Source organism: Eucyclogobius newberryi, unplaced genomic scaffold (assembly GCF_026437365.1).
Source record: "Eucyclogobius newberryi isolate DKJ021-1_F unplaced genomic scaffold, fEucNew1.0.hap1 SCAF_14, whole genome shotgun sequence".
Taxonomy (NCBI): domain Eukaryota; kingdom Metazoa; phylum Chordata; class Actinopteri; order Gobiiformes; family Gobiidae; genus Eucyclogobius; species Eucyclogobius newberryi.
In genome coordinates, this window is record NW_027315768.1 from 29200414 (window position 1) to 29218012 (window position 17599).

The 17599-nt window shown below is 40.7% G+C and overlaps 1 protein-coding gene across 2 annotated transcripts in view; it reads right to left on the bottom strand.

Moving 5' to 3' along the window:
• The window catches only part of LOC140359937 (neuropilin-2-like), a 185515-nt gene that overhangs the window by 108070 nt on the left and 59846 nt on the right, over positions 1-17599 (bottom strand). For both annotated transcript variants that reach the window (XM_072445188.1, XM_072445189.1), the window contains exons 4-6: positions 11589-11816; positions 6505-6660; positions 6248-6417 (exon numbers count right to left, since the gene is read on the bottom strand). In XM_072445188.1, the coding sequence (XP_072301289.1) occupies positions 6248-6417; positions 6505-6660; positions 11589-11816 (554 nt within the window). The remainder of the gene's footprint in view (positions 1-6247; positions 6418-6504; positions 6661-11588; positions 11817-17599) is intronic.

Below are 17599 nucleotides of genomic sequence, written 5' to 3' on the forward strand. Positions count from 1 at the left end.
AGTTTCAATAATCGAGAATAATCGTTAAATCGTGACTTTTTTTCCACACAATAATCGTAACTCTACAATTTGACTTCGTGACACCTCGACTTAGAGTTTCTGGGTCGTAACAATTAAAAAGCGCCACTATCTATTCATTTATTACATGTTAGCAGTGTAATAACACGTGCTAATGCTTATAACACGTTGAAAAAGCCGCTCTTCAAAAATAGAGGCGTCCGATGGGGATCTCTCTGTAAATAGCTTCTTAATGAGAGATTTAGGCGGGACATGAGGCGCTGCAGTCGATCCCACGAAACCGAGCGGCGAACGTACAAACACTAAGTCATCAGAGACGCATCGGAGCTGTTTACCAAATGCCATAAAACACCAGGAAGAAGAAGAAGAAGAAGAAGAAGAAGAAGAAGAAGAAGAAGAAGAAGAAGAAGAAGAAGAAGAAGAAGAAGAAGAAGAAGAAGAAGAAGAAGAAGAAGAAGAAGAAGAAGAAGAAGAAGAAGAAGAAGAAGAAGAAGAAGAAGAAGAAGAAGAAGAAGAAGAAGAAGAAGAAGAAGAAGAAGAAGAAGAAGAAGAAGAAGTAGTTCACGAGAGCCCCGTCACGTGACCCAACTCGCCGAGCGCGAACACATATGAACGGGTCGTTTCTTTTACAAGCAATAAACCCCACGGCACCATCCAAACTCTTTGAGTCACGCAGCCAACTTTTCTCTCAGCATAACTAACTTGTCAGCATGATAATCATATTCCCCATTGGAAAATCACGCTGACGCTGCCCGGGGGTGTCGCCGGTTTCGCGGGGGGCGTGGGCAAAACGCAGCTGGGACAGGACAACGGAAAGATTCTTCTGTGATCCATGTACGCACCACACTTAAAGGAACACTATGTCACTTTTCTAGAGGAGGTTATGCCACAGGAGGTGTTATTGCTGTGTCTAGAATGTCAATATGATGTTATTGTTCCGTTTTTAGAGCCTAATATTTCAATTCAATGAAGGTTTGTAACACCTAAGTAATCAAAACACACCAATGTAAGCTACTAGGTATGTTTAATGCCATACTGTGGAACACTCCACAGTATGGAGCCTTTAATCCATCAGCAAAGGGGAAATAAAGGTAAGGAAATTGAAATAGTTTGAGGAAATTTAGAACAAAAGTCAAATGTCTACTTAATAACGTTATTTTGGATGATTCTTCTTTTCTTGCTTCTTAATGTTTCATTTTACCGTATTTTCCGGACTATAAGTCGCACCTTTTTTCATAGTTTTGGCCGGGGTGCGTCTTATACTTATATTTATACTTATATACTTATACTTACTTATATGTGATACTATTTGTTATTTTCACACTTGCAACTGCATTTCATACTCCAGTGCGACTTATATGTTTTTCTCTTCTCTATTATGCTTTTTTTGGCTGGTGCGACTTATAGTCCGGTGCGACTTATACACCGGAAAATACGATAATTTGATTGTTTACACATAAAAAGATGACAAGAGCCATAAAAAGTTGCCTTCAGCCAGGAAAAGTCTGCTCACTTTTTTAAGATCAACATGAGCGTTTTTTGACTTACAACTCTCGCCTTCCACTAAACTATTCACGCACCCTTTGCGCACGGACCCTTTTACATCTTTAAACACCCGACAAATGCTCTGAACCGGCGCGTCGATCCCTGTCGGGTGAATTCCTGGTTGTCAGCACATTTGGGCACATTCGGAGGGGCGATCCGTCAGCTGCAGCGAGAGGCGAGAGAGGAAGGATGTGCGCCGAGTGATGGGACCTTGGCCGCGTCCTGCCCGCTTTGGCCTCAACTCGTTTCCTGTGTGGGCCGGCCCTGAATCTGGCCCCTGTGGATCTTCCCCTCAGGAGCGCTCCGAAAACCTCCACCATTGCCGCGATCCATCAGCCGCCTGTCTCGGCGCCGTCCGTCCGACACTTTCAGACACGTGTACTAGCTTAAACTTTGCCTTTTACTGTTGTTAAAGACATTTGTATCTGTCTGGCAGCGGCCCAAAGTCATTCCTAACATTCCAGATGCAGCCAAGGTTTTCGCCGCGACGAGTTTCTGAGCAGGTTTAGTAACTTTCGGAGGGTAAAGTGGAGTTTCGGCGTCGTTGTAGCGCACCGCTAACGACGACGAGTAGCATGCTAACGGCAAGCTAGTTCAATACACTTCTGGGTTTGCCATTTATTGTCCGATTTGACACACCCTTCATTAAACGGTTTCAATTTAGACTAGTTACAACAATATTTTACTATTTAACGGAGTTTAAAGGGAAACAAAAGTGCGTCGTAGCTCAGTATCGTCAAAGTTAGCATCGTAATTAAGCGTTTACCATAGAATATCCACAATATCTATGATCTATCTCCACGGGGACAAAGATGACACCACGGAAACCAAGTTACAGGTCGGATCTGTGGCGAGGTGACTCCACCCAGAGTATTTCAGAATCCAAAAGGGGTTTATTGCCATTGTCAGTGAACAGAAGTCACAAACTACGAACTTGCTTTGGCTTTAAGGTGCAACATACAACTATGAATACAAATACTAGCAAAATAAATCAAAAATGGCATGATTATGAGTTAGAATGTCAAGGTTGTTACCAATAAAAACATCTGTAATCAAACAAGTGCAAGATGTATAATGTGTAACACCCACTGGAAAAGTCCAAGCAAAGAAAACACATCCCCATGGAGACGAGCAGGAGGCAGAAAAGTGACATAGTGCACCTTTAAAATGTTTGAGTGAGTAAAGCTAAATGTGTCTCTACGAGCTGCGTTTACAATATTCTGTCAAAACTATAATAAATCTACAAAATAATGTCGCTTTACACGCTTTTTTTGGGTCGTTTTTACAATTTCGTTCGTTGTTCAAGAATATTTTTTTTTTATTTCAAATCATTTCTGACTCGTTTGAATAATTGTGTTCGTCTTTCAAATCTAAATCATCTGCTGAATAAGATTTGGATTCGTCCTGGTTCTGAAACGGCAATAATTACAAAACCCAATCCTAAAAACATATTGAAAACAGAGCGAGATTCCACACTAAACAAGTCAAATCAAGATGAACGTTTGCAGTGGGAAATCCATTCTCGCTACTGTTCTGTTCATCGTCAAAGCAGATTCCATACGCGAGTTTGAATAAGGAGCTTTCATTGAGGAGCGGCCGTCAAATGAAATTCATGGATTTGCTAACCCTTTGCAGCTGCAGCCAAAGTAACCTATAAAACGTGGATATAATATAGTTTAGATTGATGGTCTGTGAAGCCAGGCGCAGTCCTTCTCAAAGTTAGATCTGATTTATTATTGGACTGCGTTTGGTGGAAAAATTGGGTTTATAAGTTTGGAAACACAGGAGCGTTCCCCGTATGGACTGTCTGCTTCATTTCAGCACCGCGCCGCAATTAAGCTCGCTATAAAAGAATGGATTGTTAAAGCAAAAATGCAGTCGTCTGGAAATGGAGCAACAGTAAACAGTTTATAATAAGGCACATGAACCAAGTATTTATTCATCATCAAGTAATCATTGACAAACGATGAACATGAACTAATTATTGAGGAAAACAAACTGATCATTACACGTGTTTAATCATTATTTAAAAGCATTAGAGTGAGTTAATGATCGTTAATGATTAGTTCATTTTTGTTTATGGCTGGTAGATGATTGTTAAACTTGATTTATTTATTTAGTTTTATATTACAAAAGAGAGTGAAAAGACAAAAATAAAAAGGAAAGAGCTAAAAAAAAAATAAAAACTGAAAAAATAATAATAATAATAAAACTGAAAATTAAATGTCAGTGTCTGGTAAATTAGTTAAAGTTTACGTTAATTTTTCCATTTCATGAATTCAGTCCAGTCCTTGATGTTTCGCTCATATTCTTCCTTGTTATTGCTTTTTTCTTTTCTTTTTTCTTCTTTTTTGTAGGTGTAGCCAAAATGATATTCACCAGGTATCCACCAATCATCTCTATTGTTGGAGTTTAACACCCGAGGTACATGGTTTTAAAGTCAAGTAGAATATTGGTGTTGAAGTTGCCAGAAAACACACTTCTTTAATTCTTTTCGAGCGAGTCTGGTCACCCCGCCCTCACCGCAAAACGCCATCATTTAAAACAAAATCAAGCTCCTCCCACCTCAGAATAACAACGTTTTGTGCTTTGTTCAATCCGTGATGTTTTTCAGTCCCTGTGATATATGTTTTTTCCATTCTTTTTTGCCGTCGTATGTGGCCATGTTTGTTTTTGATACAGACGGACCCTGTGTGTCTCTGATTGGCTAATCCACCTGTCAATCACGCCCATTTCTCAGAGTCAGACCAGACAGAAATCAATCCGCGTAAAACAAGCAAGAGATATAATTCTTCATTTCCAACCCAAAGTCTGCAGAGCCTCATTGATCTCAGTCCAATATTTTTACATTAACGATTAGTTAATGATTAATAAATGCTTTTGTGTATAAAGTGTTAGCAGAAAATGATATTGAATTGTTCTTTGCTGATTTGAATAACCATTTTTATTCGTTTTAAAATGCACGCCAAGTCAAATTCCCGCGCAATAATTTGCACCGAGACACTTGTCAAAATGAGTAATGAATGAAATATAAATCACTATATTTCAACATATTATGCTCAAAATTGCCATTCCAATGAGAAGATGCTACAACCATCACTTATTTTTATAATTAACATGCAATAGACGAGTACTTTTTATGTTGCAAGCGATTTCGTTCAAATGATCCAGTAACGGTTACGGCACGATCAGCACAAACGTCACGACCATGTTTACTACATTTGTGCAATGACTTTTACCAAACAATTATACACAAAAACAAGTCGTTTTTTGGCCAAAAGTGAGTTTACATTGTAGTTGTCCCATTGAAAACATAACTGACCATCGCCTTGGACTGTTTTGGCACCGCTTCCACGCTCAACACTCCTGTAACCACAGCAAACACGAGCCAAACCTCACTTTTTCTTTGCCTTATGGGAGATACAAAGTAGTGGAAGCAGGGTTTGCCCTTGGAAGAGCTCCATAGATCGTCCGGTGTTTACACTAGTCTGAGCTTCTTCTTCTTCTTCTCTCCACAGACACGCCCGTATCTCAGGCCTGGCACCGCCGCCATGGCACAAACTTGGCCGGCGAAAAGCGTCGAGGAAACAACGCTCTAAACCTTCATATTACAGATTCTAGCGCTCATGGCCGTGTCCTGCACTGATTTGCAAACGTGCGTAAGAATCTGGCAGAGTCGTTCCTGAGCACACACTTCAGGAGGACGCTTGGATTCAGCTCCGTAACGCTGTCTTTGTGTTTGAAACGAGAATGAAAACAGCTCAAATGATATGTAATAATGTGTCGTAAACTATGTCACATACAGGTTTGAAATAACTACAGTATTTTCAAAACTATAAATCGCACCTTTTTTCATAGTTTTGGCCAGGGTGCGACTTATACCTATATTTATACTTATATACTTATATTCCTGAACGACTTATATGTGATATTATTTGTTATTTTTACACTTGCAACTGCATTTCATACTCCAGTGCAACTTATATATGTTTTTTCTTCTCTATTATGCATTTTTTGGCTGGTGCAACTTATACTCCAGTGTGACTTATAGTCCAGAAAATACGGTAACTAACTAATAAGCATTGAGTAAATTATGCTTAAATGGTCTTGCTTCTACTGGCATTTAAAAAAAACAAGCAAAACATAAAAAAATAAACTTAAAACAAGCCTTTATCTCGTTGAAATAAGTAAATAAATCTGCCAATGGAACAAACACATTCTGTCTTGATTAAGATTCTTAAATTAGTTTTTTTTTTTTTTTAGAGTGTGAAATAAGATTAAAAAAAGACTTGTGTTCAACAATGAGCTGCTTTTTCGTTAAGATCAAAACATTTGTGTTTTACCTCACATCTCATTCTTTTTAAGCATTATTAGCCTTCTTTAAAGACCAGCTTTAGCTTGAAATGAGATCGCATCATTGCTCAAAATAAGATTGCATTGCCACATTTTAATTTGAAATGACTAGACTGAGAAACAAAACCATTCGGTGTGATTTAATTATTAGAATGTCAATAGCGTTTTTTTCTTCTCGATTATGTCTTTTTGGGCTGGTGCGACTTATACTCCGGAACATACGGTATACAAACCGTAACATCGAGAGTGAGCGCACTGAACCACGATGACCAGACTGTAATACTTCCTGTTTGCTTCCTGCTTCCTGTGCTGCGCGTCCTGTAACTCGTACCTGGATGTACTCCCGGTTGCTGTCCTCGTTCGGCGTCCACGCGTTGTCGTTGTAGTTGAGTCGCGCTTGTCTCGGCAGCCAGCGCTCGTCGTAAAAACTGGACGACGCCGTGATCTGGTCGTCCGTGATCTTCCCCGACTCCAGTCCGAACGGGTTGCTGCAGTGGAACGCTAAAAAGGCGACGTGAAGAGGTTAGACTTGTGGTAAAAAAAATAATAATAATACAGCGATTTAAAAACAAAAATGCAGATTCTTACTTTCGCTGACTTCTTTGTGCGTCATGTTGTAGCGCGCGGAGAAGCCGTCTTTAGCGACCGCCATGTCCGTGTGGAAGGACAGGGACAGGATGCCGGTCGACGATTGGATTTCGGGAGGTACTCTGGTCCCGCAGTATCGACCAATCAGAGGGCCCACTGCAAGACAGAGAAGGAACGTTGTGTTAGTTGATTAACAGTCAAATGTATGTAGACTTTATTCTGTTTTGGGCTGAGTCCGCTCCACGCTCAGTTTGTGGCTGGAAAGTTAAGATTGACTACTTTTTTTTTCATAATGCAGTTCTGCCATGGCCCGGTTAGCTAGCCTGTCCCAAAGCGCTAATCTTAACCAAATTAACTGTTCCTAAAGCTAATCCAACCCCTGACATCATCCTATTTGTCAGAAAAAATATTGTGAAAAATACCATTTACTAGCTTAGCCACCAATGCAAAGTGGAGGTTGTGTGGCAGAACTGGGTTGTGAAAAAATATTTAACTATTTTTGAGGCGATATGAGGCAGATTTTTCTTACTTTGCCCAAAAATCCAAACTCAGTTACTGTCCATACTGCGCACTGCTCAGCATAATGAAAGTATAATGAGGAAAAATAATATCTATAGAAATATGGAAGAGTTGGACCACATCTTTACACTGGATGGAAAAGATAATAAGTTGAAAAGTGCATGAAATAAGTTGTAAATATCTTATATGTCGAGTATTTTTCTAAAGACTGCCAAAGGAACGAGCTAAAAATATGTTTTAATTACATTGAGAAAAAGACATTTTTGTAACTTGAAATTAGAAAATGCTGCTCCACTTGACATCAAAACAAAACATACTTGTTCTATTGGCAAATGTTGACTTAATTCAATCACTTTTAACTCATTATCTTATTTCAGATTGTATTTCCTTCAAGTTCGAACAAAGCTTGATTACTTTCCTTCACCTGGACTAAACTAACATTAACAAATCTCTAAAAAGACAGTGACTTTGTTCATAATTGACCTTTTACCACTGCAAAACACTGACTTTCCATTTCAAGAGTACAAAACGCGCCGTCCGTTCACCAAACAAGAGTCTCTGGCCACTTTCCCCTGCCGGAAAAAAAGCCATCTCTTTTCAAAAAACCAATACATTACGATACGATCTGGTTTGGCGCGTGTCGCAAAGGTCGCCGAGGGGACAAGCGCGCCTTCTGTCAGCCGCCCGCCTTTTTGGTCCGCCTCCAAAAACACCACAAAAACACCAAAAACACCAAAACACTGCACTCTCTACTGGTTACCGTTGATATTTTGCAGTCAGCTATTGTCTGTTCCACCAAAAACACCTTTTTCAGAAGAATTATTATAGTTATTTGCTCGAGCGATTTCAAATATCCACCCGGCGCAAAAGGGAGGTAAAAAAAATAAAAATAAAAATCAATAGCGCAGAACAGTTGTGGGTTATTTTCTGCCGCCTCCCACTCCTCCACGGGCTTTATAGTCACGTTGTGTGGATAAATGTGCTGCGTTTCCGCCCCCTTCGCACGCCCATGCGCATCAATCTGGGCCCGGGCGGCAATGATCTTTTTGTGTCTCCGTGTACGAGTCGTGGTATTAGAGGCAAAGACGGCGGACTTATCGTGGAGGAGCCGCGGACGCTCGGAGAAAGAGATGTCGTGTTGTGAAAGTGTGGCGGATGTGCTCGGATGGTGAGGGGGGGATCTAAGACGAGACGGGCCAATTGTTAGGCTGGAAAACAAGGCATAAAAGGAAGGAAATTATAGACGTTTTGAAGCGTTTTTGGAGCCATCTCGCAGTTTGATACAGACAAATAATGTGTCTTTGAGTTGAGGGGTAAATGCGCTTTGCCCATTTACTGTGCGCCTTGTTATGATCGTTTTAAAGATCCACATTAACTAAGAGTTTGAATTAGGGCTGCAGTTGTTTGGTAAAAGGTCAGGTGTGAACAATGTCTTTTTACAGGTTGACCATTTCAGTCACGCAACAAAGCCAGGACTCAATTTAGCATTTATTTACAGTGTATTTATTTATTGGGCATTTATTTATTTATTGCGCATTTTTGCAACTGCAATTTTAGATTTTTGTGAAAAAATACATTACAAAAGGCTGCAAAATTATCAATCCAGGTCTGATTAAACTTAGACTAGTACCAAACCAAGACCAAACCAAGACCAAACAAAGACCAAACCAAGACCAAACCAAGAACAAACCAAGAACAAACCAAGACCAGACCAAGACCAGACCAGGACCAGCCCAGGACCAAACCAGGACCAGACCAGGACCAAACCAGGACCAGACCAGGACCAAACCAGGACCAGACCAGGACCAAACCAGGACCAGACCAGGACCAAACCAGTAATAAATATAATATATTTGAATATAATTTGGAGGGTTTGATCTGGTCTTAAAGTTGAATAGGCCTGGTTTAGCCGATATGTAAAAATATATACGTAATATATTTATATACCGTATATATATTTTTAACACAGAAATACAGCTATCAGTTGCTTTGCCTAAAAAAATACTTTTAGTGGCGGTAATAGTACGATAGTACGAGAAGTTCTAATTATGTATGAATGTAAATACACAAACCTGGTGACGGCAAGTGTAGATTGTCGGCACCAAACGTACTCGTCCACCTCCGAGTACTTCTGAGTATAAATATAGTGCGATCTCAAGGCTTTAATAAACAACATTACTCCACCATGTGATACGCCATTGCTCTCCAATCACTGCCAATAATTAATGAATTTCCGTCTATCGTTTTTCTCCAGATGCCGAGCGAAGCGAACAGCGGCGTACGTGAGCGCGCTCGTCTGGTGACACCGGGGCCAATAATAGTTCATTTGCTCACAGTAGATTGTCGGGGTTCGAGTGACTGGATAATTACTTTGACATACAGTGTGCGAATACTTGGCACAAACAAGTGTAACTCAAGCTCAGGATGTGGCAGCTGCTGGTAACGCAATCATGAAATAAACGCTGTATTGCACCGGCCTAATTGGGTTACTCATCGATCAGGCGTAACATTACGGCCACAGACAGGTGCGGGAAATAACGCAGATTATCACCGCGGCAACTGTCTGAGGGCCAGATATTAAGAAAGCGAGTAAAACATTCTTAAAGGACATACCATATGTTTCGGACTATGAGGCGCACCTTTATTCATAGTTTGGGCCGGGGTGCGACTTATACTTCTATTTATACTTATATACTTATACTTATACTCCGGAGCGACTTATATGTGATATTATTTGCTATTTTCACACAAACCGCATTTCATACTCCAGTGCGACTTATATATGTTTTTTCTTCTCTATTATGCATTTTTTGGCTGGTGCGACTTATACTCCAGTGCGACTTATAGTCCGGAAAATACAGTATTCAGGTTTAAACTTTAGACACCTCAGTCCTGGTATTCTCTGTAGGATAACTTCTGTTTTTGTGTGTGTTGCAAATATCTCAGAGTTGGCATGGCACCAGCAGATGGCGCTAGGACCGCATCTGCCGGCAAATTGAAAAGTGAAGCGATAACGATAACCAGATAATAATTGTTACTAAAACGCACAATAAAAACAAGAGTCCCATTTGAAAAAATGATTGACACTGAAAAGAATCACTTATAAATTAGGATAAAGTCGGGTTTAAGAATGGTCTTGACTGATATACTACGCATCCAAGACAATTAAGAGAATTACTGTAATTACTGCAAATATTATTCAAACTACAGTTATTTGCTCTTAAAAATACTTTAAACATGTTTTTCAATCCTCGTAGTATCAAAATCTATACCAAGACCTTTCTTTTGTATTGAAAGAGTTTAATTTTAAGACTATTTTAAGATAAATATTTCAATTGTGGCGACTACTTGAATCTTGTGGCAAGTTTTGGTTAAATTTTGGTAAAGTTTGAACTGGTTTAGTCTTTGTCAGTGCGACTATTACTCAAAAGTGGAAGGAAAAGAAAAGGAGTTATTTCCGTTCTAATCCATAGTGTGTCGCATATGACTCTAATGCTCAAAGTATTTCCCTGTTATAAGACCATTTCAATCCCGTGTACTTTAGATGACATTATTTAAAACCTTGCTTGTCGTTGCATCACTCGCTCCTCGTACTTTCCACGATTACGTTTTCTATTTCCGTCCATTTCCCGACGTGTGTTTGCCCGTATATTAAACGCGATTGGCTTAAAAGCACAAAGAGTTTACATTGTGCCGTGTTCTTTCCCCGTTCACCTGTTAAAGTGGTTCTGAGCGCCTCTTTCTTCCTGTCCAAGACTTTCATTCAAACGTCCTCTGGGCGGTGTCTTTGTCCTGTCTTTGTCTGTATTTGATGTCTTTGTTTCTGATCATCTTCATTCATCTTCTGACCATAACCTTTTGTGTCCATCCATACAAACACTTTTCATAAAAATACATTCAAAAGTCTCAAAGTAATACTAATTAAAAAAGTAGAGTTTTATGCTGTGCTCTACCGTTCTTTTTTAAGTTAAGGGAAGTTAAGTTAAGTTAAGGAAAGGAAAGTTAAGTTAAGGAGATAAAAGTTAAGTTAAGGAAAGGAAAGTTAATAAAGGAAAGTTAAGTTAAGGAAAGGAAAGTTAAATTAAGGAAAGGAAAGTTAAATTAAGTAAAGATAAGTTAAGGAAAGTTAAGTTAAGGAAAGGAAAGTTAAATTAAGGAAAGTTAAGTTAAGGAAAGGAAAGTTAAATTAAGGAAAGTTAAGTTAAGGAAAGGAAAGTTAAATTAAGGAAAGGAAAGTTAAATTAAGTAAAGTTAGTTAAGGAAAGTTAAGTTAAGGAAAGGAAAGTTAAATTAAGGAAAGTTAAGGAAAGAAAAGTTAAGTTAAGGAGAGGAAAATTGAGGAATGGGAAAGAACCAAAAAAAGAAAGAAAGAAAAATAAATATCTTGTATCTGTAAAATGTTTATATATTTAGATATATTGTATTTTGCTTGTACAGAAACATATTTCTACCTAATTTGACTCGCCACCAGTCGTTTTCCTTTGTTTGTTTCACATTGTACCGTGTGAGCCACTTGTGCATCAATAAAGTTGTGCGTATAAATAAAGTATACATAAAGTCCTCACCTCCTGGCAGCCCGTCCCACACCTCCAGCCAGTCGTACTTGCAGTCGCCCTCGCTGCCCGGCAGGGGGTCGTTCTCCAGGTCAAAGGTCAGGAAGCTGAGGGTCACGTCCATGCTGGGGGGGACGATGACGATGAAGGAGCACTCCAGGTTGTGTGGATACTTGTCTGGGAAGCCCGGGGACTCGATCAGGCCCGAGGGAGACGTGAAGTTCCGCGAGCAGTCCGAACCTGCAGGACACACGGGAGTTACTACATGTACTTACTACATGTACTTCTGCGTAAGATCTTTGCAAGTTATATACTTTAGGAGCGTCTACAAACAAAGAAAACGCTTAAAATGTGGGGTTGTTTTTCTTTAATTGATCATTATTTTGGCGTTGTCGTCTAGTGTGAAGTACAAAAAATACTCCAGAATACACAGATATGCCACATGTGAATATTCTTCAAGGGGAAAAAATGTATTAATAATGCTAAAAAAATGTAGAATCAATCATTTAATTTTGTTTACCATTGTCATAATTTCGCTGAACGTTGTGTCCAATCAGAAAAAGTGTGTTGCAACTCATAGTTTTCATTTCTAAATTAATTTAAGTAGAAAGCGCACTGATATGGGAAAGAATCAATCTAAAAGTGATGTGTCCATCCCGGAGACACAAGTCATGCTGCAATGTCAAATACATAATGGGAAAGAGTGTCTGGAATGCTCTGTATGTGGTCTGTCATTTCTTTGTGATTTTAATGCTTTTTTCCTGCTGTGAAGCACTTTGAATTGCCTTGTGTATGAAATGTGCTCTACAAATAAACTTGCCTTGCCTTAAGTAAAAGACGCTTAAATCTAGACAGAAAAATAAATAAATCAGATTTATCTTGTTATAGGACATTTCAACTAAACGCTAAATCAGTAAGATTATTATTATGTATAATTAAGCTTATTTCATTGCTTATATCACGTTTTGCACTGGCAGATACTTTCACTTATTTCAAGGACATTTTTGCCTGAAACAAGCGCATTTTTCTAGATTTAAGACAGTGTAATTTTGCGGTGTGTCTGTCTGTTGTGTCGTTTTGTTCTTTGTGCGTCTGGAATAGAGTCATAGCTTGTATTTGTACGTTTGCCTTGACTTGTGTGCGATGACGGCGTTCTGAAGCGTGTTTAATTCAGAAGTAGAAAGTGTTTTATTGTCAAAGAACAGAAATCACAGTCGAGAAAACGTAAATAATGTCACATCGATAAACATGTGTCAGGTCAAAATCACAACAGTAGATTTTGACCAGCAGAAAGTTAGAAAATCAAACATATTTCAATAGTAAAGACGCCGTTTAACAGGAATCAAGCAAATGGAGGACGGCCCCAGAGCGCCCCCTGTCCTCAGACCCTCGTTCTGCAGGAAAAAAAACTAAAAACTCAGAGGGAAAAGTAGAAACCTCGAGGAGAACCACATGAATATCACATGAATATACAGGCGATATTTCAAAATCAAAGAAATGTTTACTGATATTTGTAACAGGAATTAAATATAATTGACTTGAGTTCTAACATTTGTTCAACTTTCAAACTGTTTTGTAATTTTTTTAAGTGAAAAAAGAACCACAAACTGTTTCACACACGGTTCTGCAGTAAAAAACCTGTTGAAAATGTCTAGAAATGCTGTTTTCTCCTTTTAACTTTAGGAACTATGGAAGACTTTGTCAAACATTTGTACTATTTACAGAGACAGTAATGTAATAATTGTCAAAAACACATTTAAGCAGTAATTTAACAAACCCAAAAGTAAAAATGACTCTAAATTTAAGAATATAACAGCTCACACTTATAGCTAAACGCGCTAAAATCTGTTGGTATGTCGTGATCTGTGCGAATCGCCCTAGCGTCGAATCTCCAACACAACGTTCGGCCCTCGCACCCGGACTGTCGGGACGTCCACAAAAATCATCTCTGCGTCTCTGATCTCACACACAGACATGCATGAAGTAGTAGTATTAGTATTTGTAGTTGTGGTATTTAAAGTGTGTGAGCAAACGGCGTGACAGACACAGAGACATGGAGTAAGCCTCTTATTGCAGTCGGTAAGCCCAGTTTGTTTGGGCGTCGGCTGCGGGGGTCCAAACCAGGAAGTGAAAGTCCCAACAACAACAAAACGTCTGTATTTTCCGCACAAAATTGCTTCGAGGTCAGTAAGAACAACCAGAATTCATCCATATATAAGACGCACTGGATTATAAGACGTACTGTTGTTTTTTTAGAAAATTAAAGGCTTTTGAGTGCGCCTTATAGTGCAGAAAATACGGTACTGGAAGTTAGAGCATGTGGGACTCATAATGGACATTTGTATTGTTGTCGTGTAATCTCTCTAAAACTGGGGCGATATTGCAATGTTGCCAAAACAAACACGATATCCCAAATGTCTTATTTAGCTTTTGTGTTGTGTTGTTTGAAAAATAAAATCTTGAGAAAACAGTTTTGTGTCTTTTTTGTGGGGGATTTGGTTTAAAAATGTAAAGACCAAAGAGCGAACCGAACCGTGCGCGGATAAATACTGGTTTGAGGTTTGTTGTTGCGGTACAATGCTAACAACAACTAGCACTAGACTTTCTGGTTCTCTGACAATCAAAAACGCTGATGCAGACGGCACACAGCAGTCTCATTTTGACTCTGACAGCCGCTTTTACAATGTCTCTTTAACGGAATCTCTGCACTGTACAACATGACGTATAAATCGGGCGCAGAGCGGCTTTTAGCGTGCGCTGCTCACTAACGCCTGACCTCGCTAACCTGTTTACCATCGCTTGCTTGTTTACTCCTTTCTGTACCAGACAGTTAAGCTCCTCCCCCTTTCCCCCCCATGGCCCCGCCTCTCCCTGCTCCACTTTCCTCTGTTGTTTTCGTGATCCCTCCTTCATTCAGCTCCTCCTCTGTGTCTGGGGCCCCCCGCGGAGCCTGTCAGAGACCAGACCGGTGCGTGACTAGGGCCGTGTGTGCGTGTGTGTGTGCGTGTGTGTGCGTGTGTGTAGTGTACGTCACGTGGGCGGTCTTACACGCCTGAGTGGTCCTGCGGCCGGCGGCGCTTTGATACTCGCCTCATTAGTGCGTGTCCCCGAGCGGCGCCAAAAACAATTGTGCCCTCCTTTTTTTTTCTGTTGTTGACGCGTCCCATCGTCACGGAGAATCAATATGTGCCACGAATTCATTCACCACAGCGCAAAGTGTAACAGGCAGAGAAATTATGCAAATAGATAGTTTGGTTTACAGAAATGGGATCGGTAGTTTCAGATTTTGACGTGTTGATTTTATGACGGATAAACACGGGACGAAGAAATGACTCAATTAAAAGTAAAAGTATTACGTGGGAAATATATTTAAGTTGAAAAAATGCTAAAAATAAAAGCATTTCACAAAGATGATAATGTAAAAAATATTGGGCTGATTTCTGGTTACTTAGTGAATCGTTTATTAAGTAATTTTATATATATTTTTTATTTTATTTTGTCAAGATATGACCATGAAATGGGTAAAAAAACCATACAAATTTCAGGCCCTAATCCCAGGACTTAGTTTCTGTTATTTAAAAAAAAACGACATGTACAGTTCTAAAATGCCACGTAGCAACTTTTCATCAATAAAAACAGATAAAAGACAATCTGCTGCTTGTTACGGTGAAATGCCACTGTTAAGAGGCGGGGCTTATCAGTTCTGGAGTTATAACAGGAAGTCAATGAACCTGTTTTTGTTATCAAGCCGTTTTAGATCAATATTGTGGTTTTCAATGAGGATTTACTTATGTTACAGTTCGACACTAAGAAGCTGAAAAACGCATGTTATGTCTCCTTTAATATTTACATACGCCTGATGCCCTTCCGTAGCCAGGATTCAAACACTCTGTGGTTCTACACCCCACACGATACAAAACACTTTCTAAATGGCTCATATATCCCCAATGGCATCCTTCCTCCTCGTTTCAACCCTCTCTTTACCCCTCTCTCCCTCTCTACCTCTCTTTACCCCTCTCTCCCTCTTTACCTCCCTTTACCCCTCTTTACCTCCCTTTACCCCTCTTTACCTCTCTTTACCCCTCTCTCCCTCTTTACCTCCCTTTGCCCCTCTCTCCCTCTTTACCTCCCTTTACCCCTCTTTACCTCTCTTTACCCCTCTCTCCCTCTTTACCTCCCTTTACCCCTCTCTCCCTCTTTACCTCCCTTTGCCCCTCTCTCCCTCTTTACCTCCCTTTACCCCTCTTTACCTCTCTTTACCCCTCTCTCCCTCTTTACCTCCCTTTACCCCTCTCTCCCTCTTTACCTCCCTTTGCCCCTCTCTCCCTCTTTACCTCCCTTTACCCCTCTTTACCTCTCTTTACCCCTCTCTCCCTCTTTCCCTCCCTTTACCCCTCTCTCCCTCTTTACCTCCCTTTGCCCCTCTCTCCCTCTTTACCTCCCTTTGCCCCTCTCTCCCTCTTTACCTCCCTTTACCCCTCTTTACCTCTCTTTACCCCTCTCTCCCTCTTTACCTCCCTTTACCCCTCTCTCCCTCTTTACCTCCCTTTGCCCCTCTCTCCCTCTTTACCTCCCTTTACCCCTCTTTACCTCTCTTTACCCCTCTCTCCCTCTTTACCTCCCTTTACCCCTCTCTCCCTCTTTACCTCCCTTTACCCCTCTTTACCTCTCTTTACCCCTCTCTCCCTCTTTACCTCCCTTTACCCCTCTTTACCTCTCTTTACCCCTCTCTCCCTCTTTACCTCCCTTTACCCCTCTCTCCCTCTTTACCTCCCTTTGCCCCTCTCTCCCTCTTTACCTCCCTTTACCCCTCTTTACCTCTCTTTACCCCTCTCTCCCTCTTTACCTCCCTTTACCCCTCTCTCCCTCTTTACCTCCCTTTGCCCCTCTCTCCCTCTTTACCTCCCTTTACCCCTCTTTACCTCTCTTTACCCCTCTCTCCCTCTTTACCTCTCTTTGCCCCTCTCTCCCTCTTTACCTCTCTTTACCCCTCTCTCCCTCGCAGCTCTCCCTTCCTCTCTCCCCCTGTGGCTCTTTGAATCATCCTCCTCTTCATCACCCTCTTCACTCCCACTGTCTCATTTCCTGTGTTCTTCTCTGCACTTCCATCTGTTGAAACGGGAAATCTCCATGAAATAAAGAAGCAGGTGCAGCGCTCTAAACCCTGTGCAGCGCTCTAAACCCTGTGCAGCGCTCTAAACCCTGTGCAGCGCTCTAAACCCTGTGCAGCAGTTGGAACAAAGCTCTTCTTAAAACAATTTGTTCTCTATTTTGGGACTAAAAACAGGAAACAGACCAAAAAAAAGTGCAATGTGAAGAGATATGCAGCATCCGTTACACATTTTTGTGCCATAAGTTCAGATAAAAGTGTGACAAAATGATAAAACGTAATTATAAAAGCTACACGTTCAGTTCTGTTCAAATGTGTTTTTCTCTGTTTTCCACCTTTAGATTCCACGACAAACAATAAAAAACAGCCTCAGCATGTTCGCATTCTTCTTTTAAACACAGTAGCTCAGCAGATCATTTTTGAACCTGAAAACCACCGTTAATTTGCCGCGCAGCTCCGATTTGACTCTAAACTGTGAGCGTGGATTCCAAAGTGCTTGTCATGCCATCGCGCCGTTACACAAAGAAGCTCATTAGAGACGGCCTCATCGAGCTCCGTGTGTGTTTAAACGGCGGCGGCGGCGGGGGTCTCTGCACGGCGAGACCACAGCGCACGAGGCCACACGCACACTCCACTTGTCAGCGCCGAGAAACCGTGCGCGGCCTTTTCCATGCGCGGACACTTTGACTGCGCTTTGGGAATCGAGCATGTTTCCACCGAGCTACCACTGAGCTAGCGTCAGGACGGAACGCGCTGTGCTCTGGTCTAGAGTTTTGTGCGCTCAGTGTAAGGACGCGCTCAGGCTTTTTCAACGAGTAAAATAAACCACAACTACCGTATTTTCCGCACTATAAGGCGCACTGTCAATTAATCTATTTGCCATCGTTTTTCATATATAAGGCTCACCGCACTA